At 41.9% G+C, this 21,216-nt stretch overlaps 1 protein-coding gene across 6 annotated transcripts in view; it reads right to left on the bottom strand.

Annotated features, from left to right (window-relative positions):
- The window catches only part of pax5 (paired box 5), a 217,224-nt gene extending 196,433 nt beyond the window's left edge, over positions 1 to 20,791 (bottom strand). For 2 of the 6 annotated variants that reach the window (XM_072589672.1, XM_072589680.1), the window contains exons 1-2: positions 6,601 to 7,203; positions 3,924 to 4,089 (exon numbers count right to left, since the gene is read on the bottom strand). In XM_072589672.1, coding sequence (XP_072445773.1) covers positions 3,924 to 4,089; positions 6,601 to 6,643 — 209 coding nt within the window. In that variant the 5' untranslated portion in view covers positions 6,644 to 7,203. Of the gene's footprint in view, positions 1 to 3,923; positions 4,090 to 6,600; positions 7,204 to 19,736; positions 20,069 to 20,695 lie in introns of those variants that run through there. The other 4 variants (XM_072589664.1, XM_072589644.1, XM_072589635.1 and 1 more) reach the window with 4 other exon arrangements.
- Between the last annotated feature and the right edge of the window lie 425 nt (positions 20,792 to 21,216).

Genomic DNA, 21,216 nt, shown 5'->3' with positions numbered 1-21,216 from the left:
CGGCTGAGCATACAAATCTGGACGAGATTTGGAACCGGGAGAGTCCAGCAAAACAGCACAGGACATCATTTCTGACAGAGAGTTAAAAAAAGCTTTGCCCCGTTCCAAACTGGGGTTAAACATTGGCTGGACCTTTTCTCGCCTCATTTGTTTCGATCATCCTTGGCTTTCCTCACTCTAATGGCCTCTCCCATCTCTTTTTTTTTTGTCTTTACCTCTCTGGCCTTATTTTTCCAAGCTTTTCTTCCCGTTCTCAATGTTCAAGGTGAGGTCTATTATCTCTGAAGCAATGCAAAGGGAGTTCGGTATTAAACAGAAAATGATGGAAATACTTAGCCGGTCTGGCAGCATTAGAGAGAGAAACAGAGTTAACGTTTCAGACCGATGACCTTTCATCAGAAGCTGAAATATTAGCTGTTTATCGCTCCACAAATGCTGTCTGGCCTCCTGAGTGTTTCCAGTATCCCCGGTATTTCACTTGTGCATATTGGCTTCTGCCTTACTGTTTGCAAACCGTCGACAATGAAGGAAATGAACTGAGCCCCCTGCTATGTAACGGGAGGTTGGGGGTGGAGGCGGGATCTTTTGAAACTCCCAACCCACTGACAGATCCCAAAATGAAACAAATTAGCGCTGAGTGAGTGACCTATGGCTGGCAAGCATGATAATTCGGACTGAAATGATCTTTGGGAAGCCCTCAGCTTGAAAATAAATAAATAAACGCGTTAGACACCCAACGACGTAGTGAGATTTGCAGCAAAACTGCTGGGTGTCCCAAGCAAAGTGAGGAGTTTTTTTTTAGAAAAATTAAGCTTTACATGGCGAGAGCGGTTTTGCACTGTTAAGCTGCTTACCACTGTGCCCTTCACGCGGGAACGAGATCAATAAATCAGCAGAGATTTCGGATGGAAGAGCAATTAGCGTTTAATTTCAAATGATGTGTCCGCCTAAAGAGACACCTAAGAAGCAAAAGCACTCACTGCTCTTGTTTTTGTGACATATCAATGCAGTTTACCGATCCTTTTCAGTGGAGGGAATTTGACTGCAATAACAGCATCATGACTCTCTCTGTTGGACAGAAATGCGGGGAACACAGAGGGACTGGTGGCCGTGATCTGCTAGACGTGTTGAAAGCTCAGTCAGTGGGGACCAGAATGTTAATCCCTGCTTCACAACTCTCCGACCGCCCTTCTCTACATAAACTGGATTTTTTTTTTGTTTCTCTTTACGTTTCTTTCCTGCCTTCTCTTAAACCTACGACTGCCGCGGGAGACTAATCTGAGCTCAGTATTATTGCTGAGTCCGAGCGGTAGAAGTTAGCGCCGGGAAAATCAGGGCACTGGCCGAGGTTTTGTCCAAACGGATTACTTTTGCAGATGAACCATGAAATGTGGCTACAAACATGTCAGGTTTTTATTAACACCGAAGGCAATCGGTGACTATTAGTTAATTATTAAATTAATTAGTAAAGACAGCTTTTCTGAAGTCGTGACAGGTTCATTGAAATTAATAACTTAAATGAAGCCAGTAGGAAATGTAAGGGAGGTCATAGCTATTGCGATGTTGTAATGATTTGTCAATGTAATTGGAATTTATTCTAGCGCCTGTGTGCTTAAACGTTCCCTGAGACCATACTAACAGAATCACAGCATTCTACTGTGACTAGGAACCTTCGTGTTAAGAAGGCGTTTCGTTATTCGTTTGCCCAACTTTCAAACGTGACATGAGGGTCAAATAAGACATATGCAATTGAACTAACTTTTCACCAATTGTAAACTAATAATAAGAGAAAAAGGAAAATGTACAAAAAGGCCTGACGGTATAGTGGGACATTGGAACCTGGTTTAAATAGGAACAGAAACTAACGCCTTCACTATGTGTGATTAATTATCCCGACTCTGATCTGCGATTGTAGTTTGGACCCAGCGCGATTTATCAACTGCCATGACTTCCAAAAACGACGGGTGCAGATTTCGATAATATTTCGTTTATTTTGTCTAAAATTTAGCCATTTTATGACCAAAACATATTGCGTTTTTGAACCCAAACAGCCAGCTGTCAAATCTCTGCTGTGCCCATTAATTTTAAGCCGACACGGGGACTGAGAAGGGTTATCCCGGTTTATTTTGTTGGGACAGAAAAGAACACGTCTCCTTGTGCGGTGCTTCACATTGTAGAGAAATGTAGCGAGCGGCTATTGGATCAGGCCTGCCTTCCTTAAAATTGTGCTCGGCCGCGGTAAAGCAAATCCAAACACAGCCTGGGACACACTGTGTAGGGCTGAGTCCTCATCTAAAGAGCAGGAACACGGAGAATACCCGGAAATAACATGAAACGTCTCCAGTTGTATTGAGAAAGAAGGTTTCACTAAATTCAATTTTTAAAAAACTTTTTACATGTTCCCTGGTTCAACACTCAATAAAAAGTTCATTTCCTGCCTGTGTTTTGATATATGTAATCGACACGGGCAATAACGCCCCTGTGTACCCTAATGTTCAGGCACATATCATAGCTATTATAAATCCTATGGTTATAATCCAATAAAAAGGGTTTCATCAATCAAAATCTCCCAGTCCCTCACAGCTTCTACAATAGTCATACGGCCAACTCTGTATGATGATTATACCTCCTATTTTTAACAGTCAGTTCTGACTGTTTTATTTTGTAACACAGTTTGTAAAGCGGTTAATTTCCAAAGGAATTAAGTCATTTTTACGCGCAAAGTGGATGATCTTCCGTGACAAGATGCGACATCACAGAAAAATTTGAAATATGAATTGAATGTATCTAATTAAACCGAGAGAGAGCCAGTGTGTAAAAAAAAATTAGAAAGGGCCTTGTTAGATTGACCCCTCTCGGTTGTGGATCTGTACGTGAGAGCTTCCTTTTTCTTGATGCAAATATGCATTGTTTAGCTTGTTAGTGTTCACATGGGGCTGGGTACCACCTATACATGTGTAAAGATATTTACATTTGACGCAGTTTCATGTTAGTGCAGTTGGGACCCACTGCAGACAGCCCAGATAAAAATCTGTGTATACGTGTGATGTCTCATCCAAGTCTAGCTTTGCAGATACACGGCTCTGAAACTTTTTTGTTGCCCTTGTCCGTACTCTGTGTGGACACTGGTTGGTAGAACGTCATGACAGCGGTCAGGGCTGATATTTGAGGTCAGGAGGGGTAGAATGTGCCAAGTGCCCAGATACGAAGTAGAAAACTCTAACCGCTAAAAAAAAATCCTGATAGACACCGACGCTGAAACTGCAGCAGTGTCTATAGTCACTGGTTTTCTCAGTGTTTATCTATGTACCTAGCAGGTGTTTACTGCTTGTACCGGAAGGGGCCACATACATTAAAGGATTATTTTCCTTTATTATAACCTAAGGATGTTTTCTGCATTATGCGTGCCTTTTATTAGCTGGGATTTTAGTGAATCGTTTTCTGCTATTCTCTGATATCTGATTTTCTTAATTTAAGGATTACCTTGTTGTCATATCCCTTCTGATGGATTACCTGCAGGAAAGGCTTTGTCTGGGATATGTCGCTCTTGGATTATTTCTGCTCCTCATATCTGCAATGCTAGGTTTGAATTACTACCGATTCTCTTGCCTCTAACACTATTTCCCATTATCACTCACTTGCCTCTAAGATTGTTTCCAATATTAGCATGAGGCGCTATCACACAGTCTCATGATCAATGCTTTCCAGTCTGCACTGTCAATTTTGATTTATTTCGGGCGTTTTGAAATCTACTCGAAATTTTGGCTTTGAAACTCAACGTAATGACTCTGTGTGAGTTTACATTCGCTTATTATAGCCAATGTCAAAGTCATTGCTGTGGATTTGTAATGGGTTAGTTTGCTGTTCCAGTTGTTGTTCCAGTGAGTCTGGCCTGATATTTTCCTTTCCCTCCTGGTTCTTACCTGCCCAGGATCTTGCTGACACAGCCGTGGCTCACCCGGAGTTGCCTGGAGATGTCACACGGTCTCACCCCTTGATGGGCCAGCTCGACGATCCGCTGCCGGACAACATCGGGGAGAGGACGACCATTGACAAAGACCCCTCCGAGCTGATTCACCCCGCCGTGCCCTGTATACAACATACAAGACAAGAGAAAAGAAAGACTGCAGGCTCTACAGTAGATTTCCAATACCGAGTCTGCATTTCCCAGCTCGAGTCTAGTGGCCGCACACAGGGCCCAAGCAGAAACATGGGCAGGAGAAGGAGTGACCTCCCCCATCCCCCACCCTCATCAGCAGCAATCCAACCTACCCCCCCACCCCCCGCCACCCTTGCACTAAGTAGCTGTCTACTTGCATGGAAAGATGGGGGAGGGGGAGACATGGGGTGGGAAGACATTGCAGGCACATTGGAGAGTGGGGAGATCAGGAGAGTGAGGACACAAGACAATGTTTAAAAGAGGGGAACAGTGTTCAAACATAGGCCCAGCATTAGACTGCACAGGAAGACAGGGAGCCCGCAGCTTCCTGGTACACTTTTCATATCAGCAGATCACAGCCACACGCTCTCCGCCAGCAACTGGACCTCCGGCAAGGAACGAGGATTTTATACCCCAGTGTATTGTGAGATGTCTACAATATGGACCCACACTGGCTTCAGTTTACAGCTTTTAAAGACAAAACAGAATGGTTGTTGCTGCGAATTACAGACACACCAGTCGTTTACTGAAAGCGAAAGTGGTCTACTGAATTCGGAACAGAAAATGAGCCCCTTTCGGTGACAGTTCAGCTTCATGTGTTAAAAAAAAGAGTGGTCGTTCGGAGATCTGCGGACGGATTTTAGTCGCACTCACAACCTTATGAGACCAGGACATGTTCCTATTGAGTAATCGGCTGCAGGACTGCAAAGGGTTCAATTCTCAAACCGAATCTAAGAGAATTTTTAGAGGTTTGCTAGACTTTTTGGGACAGTTTGTGAGTTATCTGTCCAAGAAAAACGCATTTTTTCAATCCTAATGCGATGATAAATTTCTGCAAGTCTTTCAAGAAAACCAATGGGAAAGTGAATGGAAAATCATAACACAAAATTAGAGCGTTTTTCTTTTCTCTAACATGGCTCCAAATTGCATTCAAAGCAAATGGAATCCACATTCAAAATAAAACAACACCCTTCCCTCACTATGACAAGTATTGATGAATGTAGATCGGTTAAGCAATTCTACACTTCAGTACCTGGGTGTGTTTGAGAAAATCGGCCTGCTTCAATTTTTTTTATGAATCTGTTTCAGCCAAGGGGGACGAAAGTTAAAACGGGAGCAGTCTAATACCTGGAATAAAGGGGTAATCGGCGCCGCGGGCTAATTAACCTCTTCCACTGTCCCTTTCACTGTTTTCAGCATTAAGTGAAATCAACGTTTTGCTAATGAGTCAGAAATGACACACTACTTCCTTTTTTTCTCTACTGAATTGGCATTTGATTTCACCCGATGGAACAAGAAGGGATCGCGACTATAAGATCATTTGGTTTTGTTTAAATATATAGATGCCATCAGATTTCACGCCGGATCCATTTAAATTTCCCAAGTTTGATTTTGAGATTTTGGTCCACTTTCCAAAGCGAAAGCTACTGCCATTTACTTCCGCGAATAAGTTTACTGGGAGCGGATAAATGCGGAATAGAATTGTAACAATCGCCCGACTTTGAACGGTTTTCCTAAAATCGATAATATTTGATTCGATCTGGAACTTTGTGTGTGCGCTTTACTCCACATCACTGTATAGCAACAATCTTAAATCGATACAGCGGCAGAAAAAAATCCTGCCTGCTTTTGTACCAAGTAAACCTGGTCAACGAGGTGCGATTCCTAAAGTGTGTTTAGTTCCCTCTCTACAATATGATTAGTTCGAGTTGATAAAGCATCTGTTTACAAGCAGTAGGTATAATAACTCTTAACACACCGTGATAGAATGTGTCATTTCATATAACGCCGACCAAATGGACAAGTCCCAGCCAACTCTGTCAAGCGAAACTAACGTGCTGGAGATTTTTCCGTGGTCCACAACCTTCAGAACGGACTTTCACTGCTTCACATCAACTTAATCTTCACCGGTTAAGCACAAAAGTAATTGCAATCGGAGAAAGCAAAATCATACAGTTACACGCCGACTTTATTTAATCTGCAGGTTAATGCTCGCTAGCAAATTACTGGGAACTAGATTATTTTGTTTTGTTCACGAATTTTAATGATTCGTCTCTTGATGCGGCTGACTTTTACTAACGATGCTTAGAAAGCAACTGTATCACATGCCCTTTGGTAGCAAAAAAGTACAAGCCTTTAAGATAATATTCCAACTGTGCTGTCGCTTTCGATATAACTGTGAGAATTAAGAAATCTTTGTATTAACCCGTTTTCTTTTTTTAATTCGGGAAACCCGGAGGTGATATTAAAATGAACCGTGCACGTGTGCCTCGATCGTGCGTTTCAGTTAAAAAAAAAGAGTCCCTTTCAAAGACTTCGCATTGCTCCGGGTCCAGGAGTATCTGATCACCAGCTTGTGGATCCGGGTCTCCCAGCACTCTCTACACACTATCGCTCACTAGGAACCGCCAGACAAGCCAGGGAAGGAGCTGCCTACTTACTATGCATTGCTGCAAACGGGTCGTGCTTACAGTGGATTTCCATGAAAAGGCGCAGCCGGTCTTCAACTCGGAGAACACCTCGATTTCCTGGTCTGGATTTAACCCCTTCACCTATACTCCCAAAAACAAAAGAGGGGTGAACATCACCCCACGCAAACCCAGAAGAAGGTCTCGATGCCAGCCACTAATTGCAGGTCCTATGTCTTTGTGATCCACAAGGTTTCGGACGGATTGTGCAAGGAACGTAAAAGTTAAGTTTGACAAATGCAATTCATTGCCCCCAAAAAAGAGATCCAATTGCTACCCAGTGACAGCAGTGAATTTTAACTTCGAAATCGTTCGAAACCGGAAAAAAAATTCCTTTATGAATTCCAGCTTTTTTTGGCGTTTTCCTATGCAATTTGTCCGCTGTGTGTGTGTGAAGGCGGGTTTCCCGTTTCCCCGGAGTGCGCTGGCCCCCTGCTCTGTATTCAGTGGCGCTCACTCTCCTCCATAGTGTTTAAATGTGGCTGAGCCCGCGGTGAGTCGCCCCAGGCTCCGCCCGCCGCTCAGCCCCAGTCGCTGGCAATCACAACAGCACTGGCCAATCAGTGAGTGGCCCTCCTCGTCAGCAGCCAACCACGCTTAAGGGCTCTGCTGGTGAGCCAATACCTGGTCGAGGTATTCGTCATTCACGCATGATCCGCCCCCGTCTGTGAAAGGCGGCCAATCATTGGCAGGTCCGTTTGAGCATTAACCAATCATCCGAAAGTCTTCTGTAAGGAAGAGGCAGTCTCCTTGTTAATTGGTTAGTTCATGCAATACCTCGATTGGCTCATTCTGCTAAACTCTAGAGACGGGCTTCTTTATTCAAGGAATTCATTCACATGTTCAAAAACGAATTTAATTTTTCATTTGAATAATTTTAGACAATAATTTTTTTCAAAGAAAGTCCTTCGACTTTTTGACTATATAAATAAATCCTTTACTTTTGACTGTAACTTAAAGAGCCTGTATCACAATATAGCGTCAAACTTGAGTGCAAATATCAGTTTTAAATGCAGATGTTGACACCAATCAATGAAAGATATTAGCTGGTTGGGGCATACATTACAGTACAACAAAATTAAGATATTGGTAAATTGTTTAACAAAACAGTTCTTGGGTAAGACCAAAAGCAGGGTTGTTAATAATGAAGAGTCGACTTGTATTTTAGTATATGTTGACCATGCATAGAGAACCTTAAGGGTTTTACGTTATTTTAGGACAGGTTAGCTGCAGCGTTTAACGGTCCTGCAGCCAAAGCGATTTTTGGTCAGTTAACAAGTATCAAATGTTCACAATTTGATCATTGAAATTGAATTTACATATTATTTAGTACTGCTGTTTAGGGAAATGGGTTAAATAAAAGTGTGCTAAATGTGTATTACTAATTGAGCTCAAATACTTGTCGGATGATGAGAAACTGTTAACCTCGTCATTTCAATGTTGAAATAATTAGACAAAATCTGTCCACCACGGGTTGACCCTTGAACCAATGGATCTCTCATTGTTAATTTAAAAGAATCTCAGTGATCGCATGCATAGGATTAATTAATTGTAATTGTGGTCAGTCATATCTTAAAGGGCAAGGTCATTTCGTCTTACTTTCATTGTTAAATCTCTATCTGTTCTAGGAGACCATCCGGTTGTTTAAAGCTTTTTTCTTTCTCTCTACGACTTCAAAGTGCTGACCCGCATACCCACTATACACATATTTGCGCGCACACGCACGGACACACTTTCTGGTTTTGAGTTCACACTCTATTTGCATAGAAGCCACTTATCAATTCTCATTGACAATTGATACAAATCAATAACATAGTAAACCTCCGCGACTATTTAACATTCGATAATGGTTATATGAGCGATATTCAGCAATTCAAATAGACTGCAATACCACATCAACACTAATATTTAATCAAGTGACCTCCGAGACGCGTTTGTCTTCCAGAAATATATAAAAAGAACGCTCGCTATTTTATTCAAAATATCAGCAATTAGTAAAGAGTTTTAAAAGTTAAATTCGCCAAATATCACAATTAAAACACATTTAAAATTCCACATCAGAATTTACTTTGGATTCCAAATGCCATTAATTCATCCTTTTTAGTATAAACTGTTTTCTATATATATTGAAATGACCATAGATACAGGGTAATACAGTTCAGCAATTGTTTGCATTTTATAACAATGTTTATGACAGACTTAAAATATCACTGCTAATCTCGTGGCTAGTCGTGATTTAATCAATAACATCAAACTTTCACGACAGTGTTTATAATACCCTGTTTGTAACTATTCTTAATTTTTTTTTCTATATTTCTAATAAACTTGGGAGTATTGATCTTAACAAAAAGGGGAAAATCCATATCCGAATTGTTTTATTTCAACGGAAAGCTTTGGCTAAAGGAAATATTAAAAGAGCAGAGACTTGGTCTGACGACAAGGTTCCATGGCGTCTTGGATATGTCTGATTGGATTTATTAAGGATGTGAATTTTCGAGCTGAGCTGAGCTGAGGACAAATGTTAGTTGGACGCACTTCTTAAATCCGAATAAAATGCCTTTGGCGAGACACTTTGAGTCCAAGCGCTCAGCAACTGCAGATCTACGAGTACAAATCAGTAACTTCTCCTTCGTCTAGTGTTTCCCAGTGTTTCCGAACCTAGGTTTCAAGAAATTTCAATTCCCTGGTGCCGCCCTCATTTCATTTCAGAGCTGCCAGGGAACCACTCTGTTTAGCTTTCACCTGCGGAAGAACCCAAACGTTTGCTCAGATACGACTTTGTTTTCACATCAGCAAGTTCGCAGTTTCCTGTCTAAGAGTTACCTGACGTAAGTAACGCGTATCCTCTCGGGGCGAAATATTGTCTCAGACACTGATAATTTGAACTTCTCGGAAGTTATACTTTTTGAAGGATTGAGGAATCTTTCTCTACCATTGGATACAGATTTACCGAAGCAAACAACTATTTCATGTGGTGAAATGCCATTTTCGAATTCTTCCAACAAGCTCACAAATGATCTTAAAACAAAATGTGTATGAAACGTTGTTCATTAACCTGTTCTCCTGTGCATTTAACTGGGACTATTAAAGAGCACCTTTTTCTAGTTTTATTTTCTATCTACACTCTGAAGAGGTTTACTGTTGTAAACTCTTCGTGGAACGACACTAGAAAGATCCGTTCAACAGCAGCCCAGTCGTTTCTGCAATGTTGATGTTCCTGTATTATAAGCCCGGTGATGATAATGATATATCGGTGTCAAAGGATAATGGGTAATGTTCTCCATCCCCTGTATAGCAACAAAAACTAACCAAGACCTGCTTTTTCTGGCAGAAATTCCTTGTTCGGTCGCCCCATCCCAATATAAAAACAGGCAGCTTCTCACTTGTTCACTATGCTCATGTTCTTTGCTAAATAATACATACCGGGGAGGGGGCAGGATAAACTCCCAGGCCTCCCCTAAGGTCAAGCCAAAGATACCCACCATAGGTCCAGACCGCTTAGGAACTACCAGTGGGGTCTTCATCATTGTCATTGTCATAGAGATGTACAGCACAGAAATATAGCACAGACCCTTCGGTCCAATTCACCCATACCGACCAGATATCCTAAAATAACCTAGTCCCATTTGCCAACATTCGACCCATATCTCTCTAAATCTTTCTTATTCATGCATCCATCCAGATGACTTTTAAATGTTGTAATTGTACCAGCCTCTACCACTTCCTTTAGTAGCTCCTTCCATACACGCGCCACCCTCTACGTGCCCCTTACGTCCCTTTTAAATCTTTCGCCTCTCACCTTAAATGTATGGTCCCTAGTTTTAGACTTCCTTACCCTGGGGAAAAAAAGACCTTGTCTATTCACCCTATCCATGCCCCTCATTGTTTTAATAAACCTCCATAAGGTCAGCCATCGGCCTCCGACGCTCCTGAGGAAAAAAAAGCCCCAGCCTACTCAGGCTCCCTCTATAGCTCAAACCCTCCAGATCCGGCAACACCCTTATAAACCTTTTCTGAACCCTTTCTCTACATCTTTCTCATAGTAGAGAGACCAGAACTGACCAGAAATATCCTAAAAGTGGCCAAACTCCTGAAGAAGGCTTATGCCCGAAACATTGACTCTCTCGCTCCTCGGATGCTGCCTGACCGGCTGTGCTTTACCCAGAGCCACGCTTTATCAACTCTGACTCTCCAGCATCTGCAGTCCTCACTTTCTCCTTTACTCAACACACTGACAAATAAAGGCAAGTGTAACAGACGCTTTCTTCGCCAGTCTGCGACTCCACTTTCGAGGAACGATTCCAGTCTTTACTGGCTGGACTTTCTCCGGCAGTCCTAAGTGGGGCCGCGCTGTGTCAAGTAGTGACTCAGGTGTTCCAAGACCTGTTTGATCTAATGGATGGAGAAGCCAAATGATGTTTTAGTTGTACTTCTTATTTGTATCTCTCATTTGAAGGAAATTACTTTATTGATCATAACTTCCTAGGGCATTCTTGCAACGATGCAAATTTAGAAGGCTCTGAAAATTCCTAGACATCCTCCTGGTCCAATTCAAACAGTGCAGAAATCAACTCTTTATTAAAGGCAAGGACGCCAATCAATGTTTTTCTAACATCCCTGACCTTTTCATATTTTGGAAAACATTTGTACAAAAACAAAAAAAAAGTCAAGTGCCAGGTCGAAAATAATTATTTAATTTGGCAGAAATTGAAACAATATTTATGAACTTTGTGTTTCCTCTCACCTCCGCTACGTTGTCGTGAACACACTCTCAAACCGCAGAATGATCACTAACCAGGTAACCTCATGAACTAGACGATAACTGATCATTTCCCATGAATAAGCATTTTAGATAATGTTGGATATTTACGGGGCGTCATGTTAAAATGAAACATAGGTCGTTCCACCTTTCACTGACACATCTCAGCCCCAACAGGAGAGAGACTTACTTATTAGCTTAGAATAGAATAGAATCCCTACAGTGTGGAAACAGGCCATTTGGCCCAACAAGTCTACATTGACCCTCCGAAGAGTAACCCACCCAGACCCAGTCTCATACCACTCTACATTTACCCCTGACTAAAGCACCAAACCTACACAACTCAAGACTATGGGCAATTTAGCATGGCCAATTCACCTAACCTGCACATATTTGGATTGTGTGAGGAAATCGGGGAACTTGGAGGAAACCCAGAGATGGGGAGAATGTGCAAACTCCACATAGACATCTGACTGCCCTCGAAACACAATGGGAGAAATTCCACAAATCTCGGTTTATTGGAGAGTTGCTAACTACAAGGGATTCACACAATGGAGCCCAAGCTAACAAGAGGAGCCTAGTCAAGATGTTGTTTCTGAAGGCTAGGCAGAACTGTTAGCAAAAGGGAGCTTTAGCGAGAAATTCAGGTATACGGAGAAATTCACGAGATGACATTTAACCCGGAAAACAATGTGGGCTTCATGGCAAGACGGTGCTAGAGGATAGCCACGGCGAAAGGTCGGTAAGAAGTGAGCAGGCAGAAAGAACAGCCAGTGCTGTCAGTATGGTACCATTTTCCTCTCTAAATAAAAGCGCCAGAAGCTTGGGGTTAGATATGTTCCTGAAGGGTCAATGCAGGAATCACTTGTTAAGATATCTGCTTTGGGGGAGTTAGTTTTTTTTTACACACATTCTCATGACAAGGCCGAAATTTATTGCTGCCATAACAATAGAATGGCTCTCTTAGTCACTCCAAAGAACAATTTAGCGTCAAGCATTGTAATGTGGCGCTGGCACCGTGTTATATAGCGCAGGGCTACAAGCTTCCTTTTGAAGAACATTAGCAAATCAATTGGGGTTTTATTATATACTGTTACGCCTTTTGATTACATTGCACTTTTTTTATAATTTAAAACTGAATTCAAGTACTAAACATCCACCCTCTGCCACACGGCTCCATTAGTTAAGCTACTGCACTTCGTACTGTCTAACCTGAAACCTATGGCAATTCTTAACATTCATAATCACAGGTTGCATTTTTACTGCGTCTAAACAGCAATGTTTCATTATTGTTGGAGTTCACAAAAGGTACAATTTTACTGAGAAAACCAAGCCAATGAAGGGCGTCACACCGATTTGTGTTTCCAAAGCTGCCCGCATGAACTCGAGGAAGACTTATTTTGTTTGTCATACGACTTGTCTTATTTGAACAAATGGATAGAACAATTTCAGTCATCTTCCAGTATAACGTGACTCCAATAACGGCTTCGTGTACGTACATCGCCAGTTGAGTAATGAAATCAGACGAAGCAGAGGTAGCAATTTATGTTATCGCTTTCGGCATTGGCTGGGAACTAGTGTCAGTTAAAGGATAACTCAGGAGTTACAGCGACTACCGACTCCACTAAACCAAGTCAAAAACAAAACTGCAGATGCTGTACATCTGAAATGAAAACAGAAAATGACGGAAAACTTCCGTGGATTTGGTAGTATCTGTGGAGTCAAAACCCGAGTTAATGTTTCAGGTCCATAACCTTTCATCAAAGTTAAACGCTTTCCAGCAAGTGGAAAGGGGCGGGGAGGGAAAGGAGGGAAAGGAGTGCAGGGTGGGAGAGATTAAAAGACAGAAAGTTGATGTCGCTGTGTCAAAAGGAGTGGAAATTGGACAAGTGAAGAAAACAACAACTGGGGCTGGGTGGCAGAATTATATACACGTGAGAAGTAACCTCCGTTTATCTCTCCACAGTAGTTATCTGATCTCCACCTTGTTACGTGCTATGTCCGATTTCTGGGATCGATGACACAAAACCAGTTCATGCTTGTGCTTATTCTCCTGTCTTTTCTCATCTACATGCATCATGGTGACCTTCTATTCCCCTGGCCATCATTTGCTTGTCTATTTTCCCCTTACATGCACCCATGCTTTTCGCTTTACCCACTCCCTGTGGTACCGAATTTAATACTGTCAACACTCAGGTTAAAAAAGTTTAATTTGAATTCCCTATTGGATTTCTCGGTCACTATGTTATATTACTGACCTCTTGTTAAGCTGTTTCCCACGTAAGGAAACATTTTCTCTGTATCCCTCTAGTAAATATTTCAGATTTTAAAAAAAAATCCCTGTTTTAGGTCACCCTATTATTTCAAGAGGGAAGACACTCAGCCTCTTTTTTGATATGTAAACCACACATTTCTACTAAAGTAAAAGTCGTGAGGCCCTCTCAAGTAAATTAGGCACATACAGCACAATAGAAAGCCACATCTTAAAAGTGCACACGACCAATTTAGGACACTATGAAACTTTACAAATTTATCATTGGCCCTTAATACAGCACTGTAATTCTCAGTGCCCTCGTGTGGTATTAAAATGAGTTCCCCGTAGAGTAAAGTTCGATCTCTGTGGTCAAACACCCACCACTCCCCTCCCCCCAACCTGTTCCTAAAGCCGCCTCCAGGTGCGGTATAACTGGGGTCTGAAGACTGGAAGTTTTTTTTTCTGTAAACATGCCGGTCTGAGCAAGTGTCTGTAGCGTAACTGCAACCTCGAACTATGATCTGGGCTATACAGGTACCATTTCCCGATGCGGCGCCTTAGAAACTTATTTTAATATACTCTGCTCAAGGAAGGAAGCTACTGTCGTTCTCCCCGCTAAACTGGACTTGTTTTAGTCTAAGCGCAACTTTGGCAGTCAACATCCTGCAAATTGAAAGGGATTATTCTTACTCCACTTGCGCTTCCAGTTTGGATTCACGGATCGAACGGGTCTTGTCGAATTTTGTGTTTTAAAATGTGCAAGTGTTCAGAGCAGTCTTAGTGGTGAAGGGCAGAACGAGATCCAAGTGAAGATTACAGTGTTTGTGCAGAGTTACACACTGGAACGTTCGACAGAGGGCACTAAATCGCAAACTATTGCTTGTCACTTTCTCCTTTTCCAGCACCACTTCCTCTCCTCATTCCCTCGGACATTACCTATTCTTCGAAGTCCATTTCTCACATTTATCTTCCATTTCTATTCGCTATTTGACCATATAATGTTTACCCAATAATTACATTCCCACGTCTTTAATAATTGTTCATCATTAATTTGGTTTTAACTGATTGTCTCTGAAGTTAGTATTATTAGTTAGATAGCGTTATTATTTTGGGGATGGATTCCGAACCCTAATGCAAGGAACTTTTTGCTACTTACACCTCCAGTTAATGGTATAAAGGTCAAATAGAGTGGTATCACTGGGACTAAACAACTATGTCAACCAGCCGAGTCACAATAATTTTGAGTTGGTTGAAGAAAATTGTTAAGTTCAATGATTGGGCCGAGTACAGTAATATGAAATGTAAATACTGTGCAGAAGCAGTGTTTTAAGTTTCAATAACTAATGTTGCCGAATTCGTTAGTCACAGAGCGACCACAAATGTATCATATTTGGTTTTAAATGTGATGTTTGTTGTTATTTGCACATCCGCATTTACTGACATGATACTATAACTGAATCAAAGCACAGATTATTATTTGAGTAATTATCAAGTCCGAATGAGGTTACTTGACAAATATGGCCAACATTGTCTAATGAGTGTATCCTATCATTCCTTTCTGTAATGTTCTTTAGCAGAAAAATCGTCCGTGAAATTCAGAAGAAGCTTTATTTTCATTAAAATAATCCCAATATCAAAGTAGGAAATCGGATGCTGCCGACTAAATGTAGTCCAAAATAGAATTATTACTGGCAATTTCAGAATTCCGTCCGAGGTTTGGAATCATGCCTGTTGACACTGGTTTATTTTTTCCTGGCACGATATTATCTCCCAACAAATTTATAATATTGCGTACAATGAAATCATCACAACTTTATCAGAGAAAATTACAAAAGTCTTTTTTCAAGTGGGTGGTCACTCTGATTTGACCGTGTATCTTGGCACTGGCAGTCCTGTAACTTCACTCAAATCTACACAGGATGCACGATGTGAATGGTACGTTGTGTCACTTTTGCATGCCGCTAGAATCACTGCACTCTATAGGTCTGATGTTAGATCTCTGATCTACTGTGGTATCAGTCACCTTCTATTTACAATATTTCATATTGGGATTCAGTGGAACAGATACAGAGGATGAATTATGGAGAGAATTGTGACGGAAGATAATACATCTATCGATTCTCCTTGTATAATACACAGCGTACTACTAAAGGTCTAGCTTACTCTTGTGTTTTCCTGTAGCCTGACAGTGACTGACACTTGTGACCTGGCAAATCTAATCTTTCTACATCATGAAACGTATCAGGCCATTGATTTAAGGGAGACATTCAGACGGCGCTTGAAATTATCTGTGAATGAGGTGGGTAAAAAAGTGATTGTTGTCAATCCACGAAGAACAGAGCTGTGCTGAAAACGCCAACTCTCAACATATTGGTGCAGTCCACAAGTCTGACTTTACTCTCGCTTTGCTTCACTGTAGTAAATGTGAAGCTCTCTGTGATTAAAACAACGATTCAAAACGGGAGAGAACAATTTATAATTTGCACTTGAAGGACACTGCACTTCTCCCTCTCTGTTCATCTCTCCGCCCTATTCTGGCGGTTTTCATCTTGCAGGTGCAGAAAGTGAAATTGCACTCTTTGATGGGGTGAGGGGAAGTTCAATACGTTTCTATCTTAAGCAACTGCTGCCAATTTCTTTGCTGCTGTTTGGGCCATCTCCTGCGCTGAACAGGGCCTCCCTTCGGTACATGGCTTTGCACCTTGCAACCTCTGGAGGACATTCCTGCTGTACGTTTTCTGAACCGGAAACGTGCCAGTCCGTAGCCCAGTGAGTCCAGTCTGACAGAGATGTGAGGTCTATGTTTTTTCTCACTAACCTCCCCCCCCCCCCCCACCACCACCGCCCCCACAAGCCCCCCAGCCCACCATCCTAAACCTTCTAATAGGAATTGATCTCCTATGCGTCTTGTGAGGCTCTAAATCACAAAGAGGCTCTTTTCGGAGCATATTTAAAAGCTATCATTGTAAAACTCGACTGGGGTCTATTCAAAAGGCATTTGTCCTGTTAAGTGGACACTTTCAAAAGCTGCTCCTTAAGCGTGAATGTATCGTTTGGAAATATTGGTGCTTTTTTTCTCTAAAGTTTTAAGCAAAGACCAGAGTCTAACAACAATGCGGTGACTGTAACTTGTAATTGTGCTAAGTTGCTTTCGAGTGTTTTTTTTGACCCAGGAAGCGCAGCCCCTTGAACTTCTGCACCGTTTCAACTGTTGTGTGTACGTGTCTATAAATAGCGGATGGCACACAGTCTGGATGGTTTATTTGACATGAATATACAGGCAGACAATGTAAAGTTCATCACCAGAAAGGCAACTAATTAACAAAGGCAGCATTTTAAAACAGGCCAGGCCATACCGAACAAGTGTGGCTCGCACGTGCTGGTACAAAGGATTTCGACCCTGTCATCTGTCAGCTCGGAAGCTGAAGGTAAACAATGATATAGATTATTTCACGGGTCACAGACAGGAAAAGCAGTTAATGTCCCAGAATGGCACAAATTCATTCTGGTGTCAACTTCGGCAACTGGAGCCCTTTATGATCAATAACTGGGCAGGATTCTTTCGCAAGCTGAACTGGGGAAGGGCGGAGGGGTCAGTTAATCTGTCAGGGACTGAAGGGCACAGGAACCCACTCTTTGTTTTCAGTGATTCCTCGTGAATTATGTGAGAAATTTCAGATTCAGACGTCGAAGAACACTTGAGGTTAAATGCGGCCTGCTTTCTTTTCCCTTGGAGTAAACCTGTTCGAGGTCCTATTCGTTCTTGTTTCTTTTAAATTTTTTTTCCATGTTGCCATTGAGAGCAAGCACCCTGGTGATAGAGTGCCCGGCCACTGCAGCCGGAGTGCAAGTGACTGTGTTATCCTAAATAGCAAAACAAAAGGGAAAACTACCCTATAAACGCCAGCGTTTACGGAGCTGAGCCCTTAGAAGGCATTCCAATTTTGGAAGCTCGGGATTGAGTTTCATTGAATAACTTCTTTCTTGCAAAATAAACGATTATCTATAACCGGCTTTAATGTTTTAAAGGAGCGGTGTAGAGGGGCGGGGGTGGGGGGGGGGGGAGCAGGGGCGGGTGGTGATGGGATGTGCTGAGTGGAGAGCAGGCAACGCTAAACACAGTCCGCTGAACTCAACCATCACAACACAAGCCACGGGCTGCTTTAATTGGTATTGGCGAACAGGCTGCTGAGCAGACCTGTTGAATTAATTTTCAAATAAGCAAAATAACAGTGGTTTGAAATTCGTAGAAAATCACATAGCGTTTCACACGCCGAGACATCCGCCACCAAGCCCCCGGTCACTTTACAACCTGTTTCCCCCACTGCAGTTCTCAGAAGCATGATCTCAGCGCCCGGTTCCACCATGTTCGGTGCATTCACAGCTCATCGCTTTAAAAATGAAGCAAATCAAAAGGAGGTGTTGTTTGTGGCCAGATGCTACAAAGTTGTTCTGTTAAGAAATGCAGGCCCATACAAGGCAAAACGGGATGCTGGATTTCACACTGGAGAATATACAATAAAAGTTTCACATTTGCAGACTTAATTCCCAGTCCCTAGACTATATCCGGGTATCGGGTTTAAATCGACTTTGAAACTGCTCTCGTCGAATCAATTTTGCCTTACATTTTAATCTGGAAAGTGGACGAGCAAAATCGTATGGATTTATTGGAATTGATGGGTCTTGTGTTGACAGACTGATTGCAGAAGCCTGCCTTGATGGTTCAATGGGCGCTGTGGAGAAAGTTACCGGCGAACCCAAATCAGACATTTTGGTTACAGTAAAACTAACACCCCCTCCCCCCACCCACTTTACCAACCTACAAAGTAATGTGTGTAAAGCTGGTTTCAGTTTGCCGATGAATCGTTCTGTGCAATTGATTTTGTTTTCGGTCAAAGAGCAGGTGTTCAAGAATAGAGACAAAGTGACATCCCAAAAGAGGTTTTTTTAAACCTATTTTTAACAATTTCTCAGGGTTTCTTCTTGCTACGCCAAGTTTCACCGGCAAATTTTAAATCAATGTTTATCAACAAACCGAATACGGTGGGTCAATTTCGGTTCGCTATAGAGGCCTCCTATATTCTGATTTCACATTTGGAGCTCTCGTTTAAACTGTAACGGGAGACAGTTATTTCAAAACTATTCGGAACAGGGGTTGGGGGGATTTTTTTTATCAACATGTCAATCACAAATATTTTCTATTAACCTCCGAAACTGAACGTCCGGTATCGCTTACACCCGCAGCATGTCTATCGAACCGTGGAAATGCTTATTTAAAAAAAAACACAATCGATATGAAGTGAGCAAAGAAAACGAGAATGGGGCACCCAGTTCAGCCACTTCCACGTGTTTTAGCTATTTTAATGTTGAAAAACAGCAAAATAAAATCTACAAATAACCCCCCAATCGGCACACACAAACAGCGCCAATGCTCTTCTCGCAGATGACAGCAGAAATTGCGGTGAACTGTAGGACTTTTTTTTAAAAAGTGTTTTTCTCTCAGCACACTCAGCTGCAGACCTGGTTTCAATAGTTTTGCGTCGTGCGTACTGATGGCAACCGTCACCTTGTAAATATTCAATGGAAACCCCAAACTATTCTTTGAGCTTAAACATGAACCAAAAGTATTGCTTTAAATGATGTGACTGCTAACTCCGCGCAGTGACCATTGATTATCTTTCGAGATCAGTGAGATCGCGGGCCGGTTTTTAACTACCACAGTTCGCTACAAAGCATGAAAAAGTTACCACGCTCAGGTTGTGAAGGGGAAACTACTCTCAAATCAGTATCAAATCAGATGATCAACCACTAACCTGCTCAATTCAGACAGACACCGATATTCACACCCAGAAATACATATCCTCTTTGTTTGCGCTCAGTATTCAGTTTAAGTTGTCAAAGTACATGAATATTCCCCAAGACAACTCACCATCAGTTGATTATTTAAATTTCTTTGACTTTTAAACAAGTGTCTAAACACCAGATAGGTTTACACGAATATTGATTAATTGTAAAAATAAACACGAGGCTGGCCGTCATGCAGTCGTTTCATGCTTTTACATTCTTTTTTCACAGAAAGATTAAAAAAAAACCTACCTGATCGGACACTCCTGAGCGCGCTGCTATTTTTTTCCATGCTAGTTCTGGGATTTCGAATCTTTTGTGAAAAGATTGGAAGAAAAGTTGCCCCGTTTCGGTGTGTGTGCGTGTTTTTGTCGGCTCCGAATAATTTGACTCTTCCGCTACCCCGTCGCGTCTTTGGTGCTGCCCATTGATCCGAAACTAAACGTTTTAGGTGGAGAAAAGGCTCTGAACAAACCGTGAAATGATTAAGGAACTAAAAGAGCTCGCTACATGTGAGATCATGTCCTGTTCGCCTTTAGAGAGAGAGGGAGAGAAGAAAAAAATCGCAGAGTCCCTCGACACAAGCGAAAAGAAAGTAAAACTCTTACATCTGCCGGACAAATCACTCCCACCTATGGGGTTCTTGATAACTTTGACGTTGTTTCTCTCTCTCTCTCTCTCTCGCCTCCTATCCTCCTAGTTTCGGCCTGTGAATCAGTCCGATTATAATGCGCGGCATCTGCAATATTTTCCACAGTTTGAGGATAGGGATTCTGAAATGCTACATCACAAGCCGACCAAAGCATTGCTCTCTAACATTCTGAATAATGAAAAGCTTTTTTTTCCCCATCACTTCACTCATTGTATAAGTGCACCTCCCCCCCCCCCCCCACCCCGCACCTTGAATTTGCCTCGAAAAACGTACCAAACACTTTCTACCAAACCTCAGGAGCAATAATGGGGAAAAAATCGTAGCCTTCCCCCGAAATCCAGAGTGCACCCACTTGCCTGCTTTCGGTTTATTCCTTAATTGTAGCGGGAAGATTGTTTACAAATTGCATTGAATTGATTCGCTTTTCATGGTGTGGGGGTTGGTGGTGGTGAGAGATACTCTAGCAACTGCGTGCCCTCCCCCGCCCCTTTGTTTCGGACCGGATACTTTCTTGAAATATTAAAACAAGATTTTGCTTCTAAACGATTGCTGCACTTACAGATAGGAAGATAAACAACTTGCCGCGCTTCTGTCTTCAGCCCTTTTCTGAGGTGGTGCCAATATTGAGGTACGGAGAATAAGAGTGGGTTGCAGTCGTCATTGAGACAGGTATACCACTAATGCACAGCTCCAACTGCATTTCAACATTAAACTATGACCTCCGTATAACTTTGTCGCCTTTTGTATTATAAACCTGGATTTATCGGGGTGGGAGTAGGGATGTTTACATTGCTTTGCAGAAGCACAAATGGTACTGACTTCAGTCAAATTAAAACTCGTGAGTGGAACGTGGGTAAGTTTGACAGTGATCGCAATTTTCCCGTGTTCTCTGTATTTTACACATTTAACAAATTGCACATCGCAAAAGCATCTCTCTTTATACGTACAATACCGAGATAACATATTATAGCTGGATATAATCTCATGGGAAACCTCAAAGCAAATTTTAAAAGACAAATCTACCAACTCTTTTCAATTCATATTTTTCTGACTTGTTTCATGCCAAGAATATTTATGAAC

Source organism: Chiloscyllium punctatum, chromosome 2 (assembly GCF_047496795.1).
Source record: "Chiloscyllium punctatum isolate Juve2018m chromosome 2, sChiPun1.3, whole genome shotgun sequence".
In the NCBI taxonomy this organism is placed as follows: domain Eukaryota; kingdom Metazoa; phylum Chordata; class Chondrichthyes; order Orectolobiformes; family Hemiscylliidae; genus Chiloscyllium; species Chiloscyllium punctatum.
The sequence above is the reverse complement of the archived record's forward strand: the minus strand, read 5'-3'. Positions and strand labels throughout refer to the sequence as shown.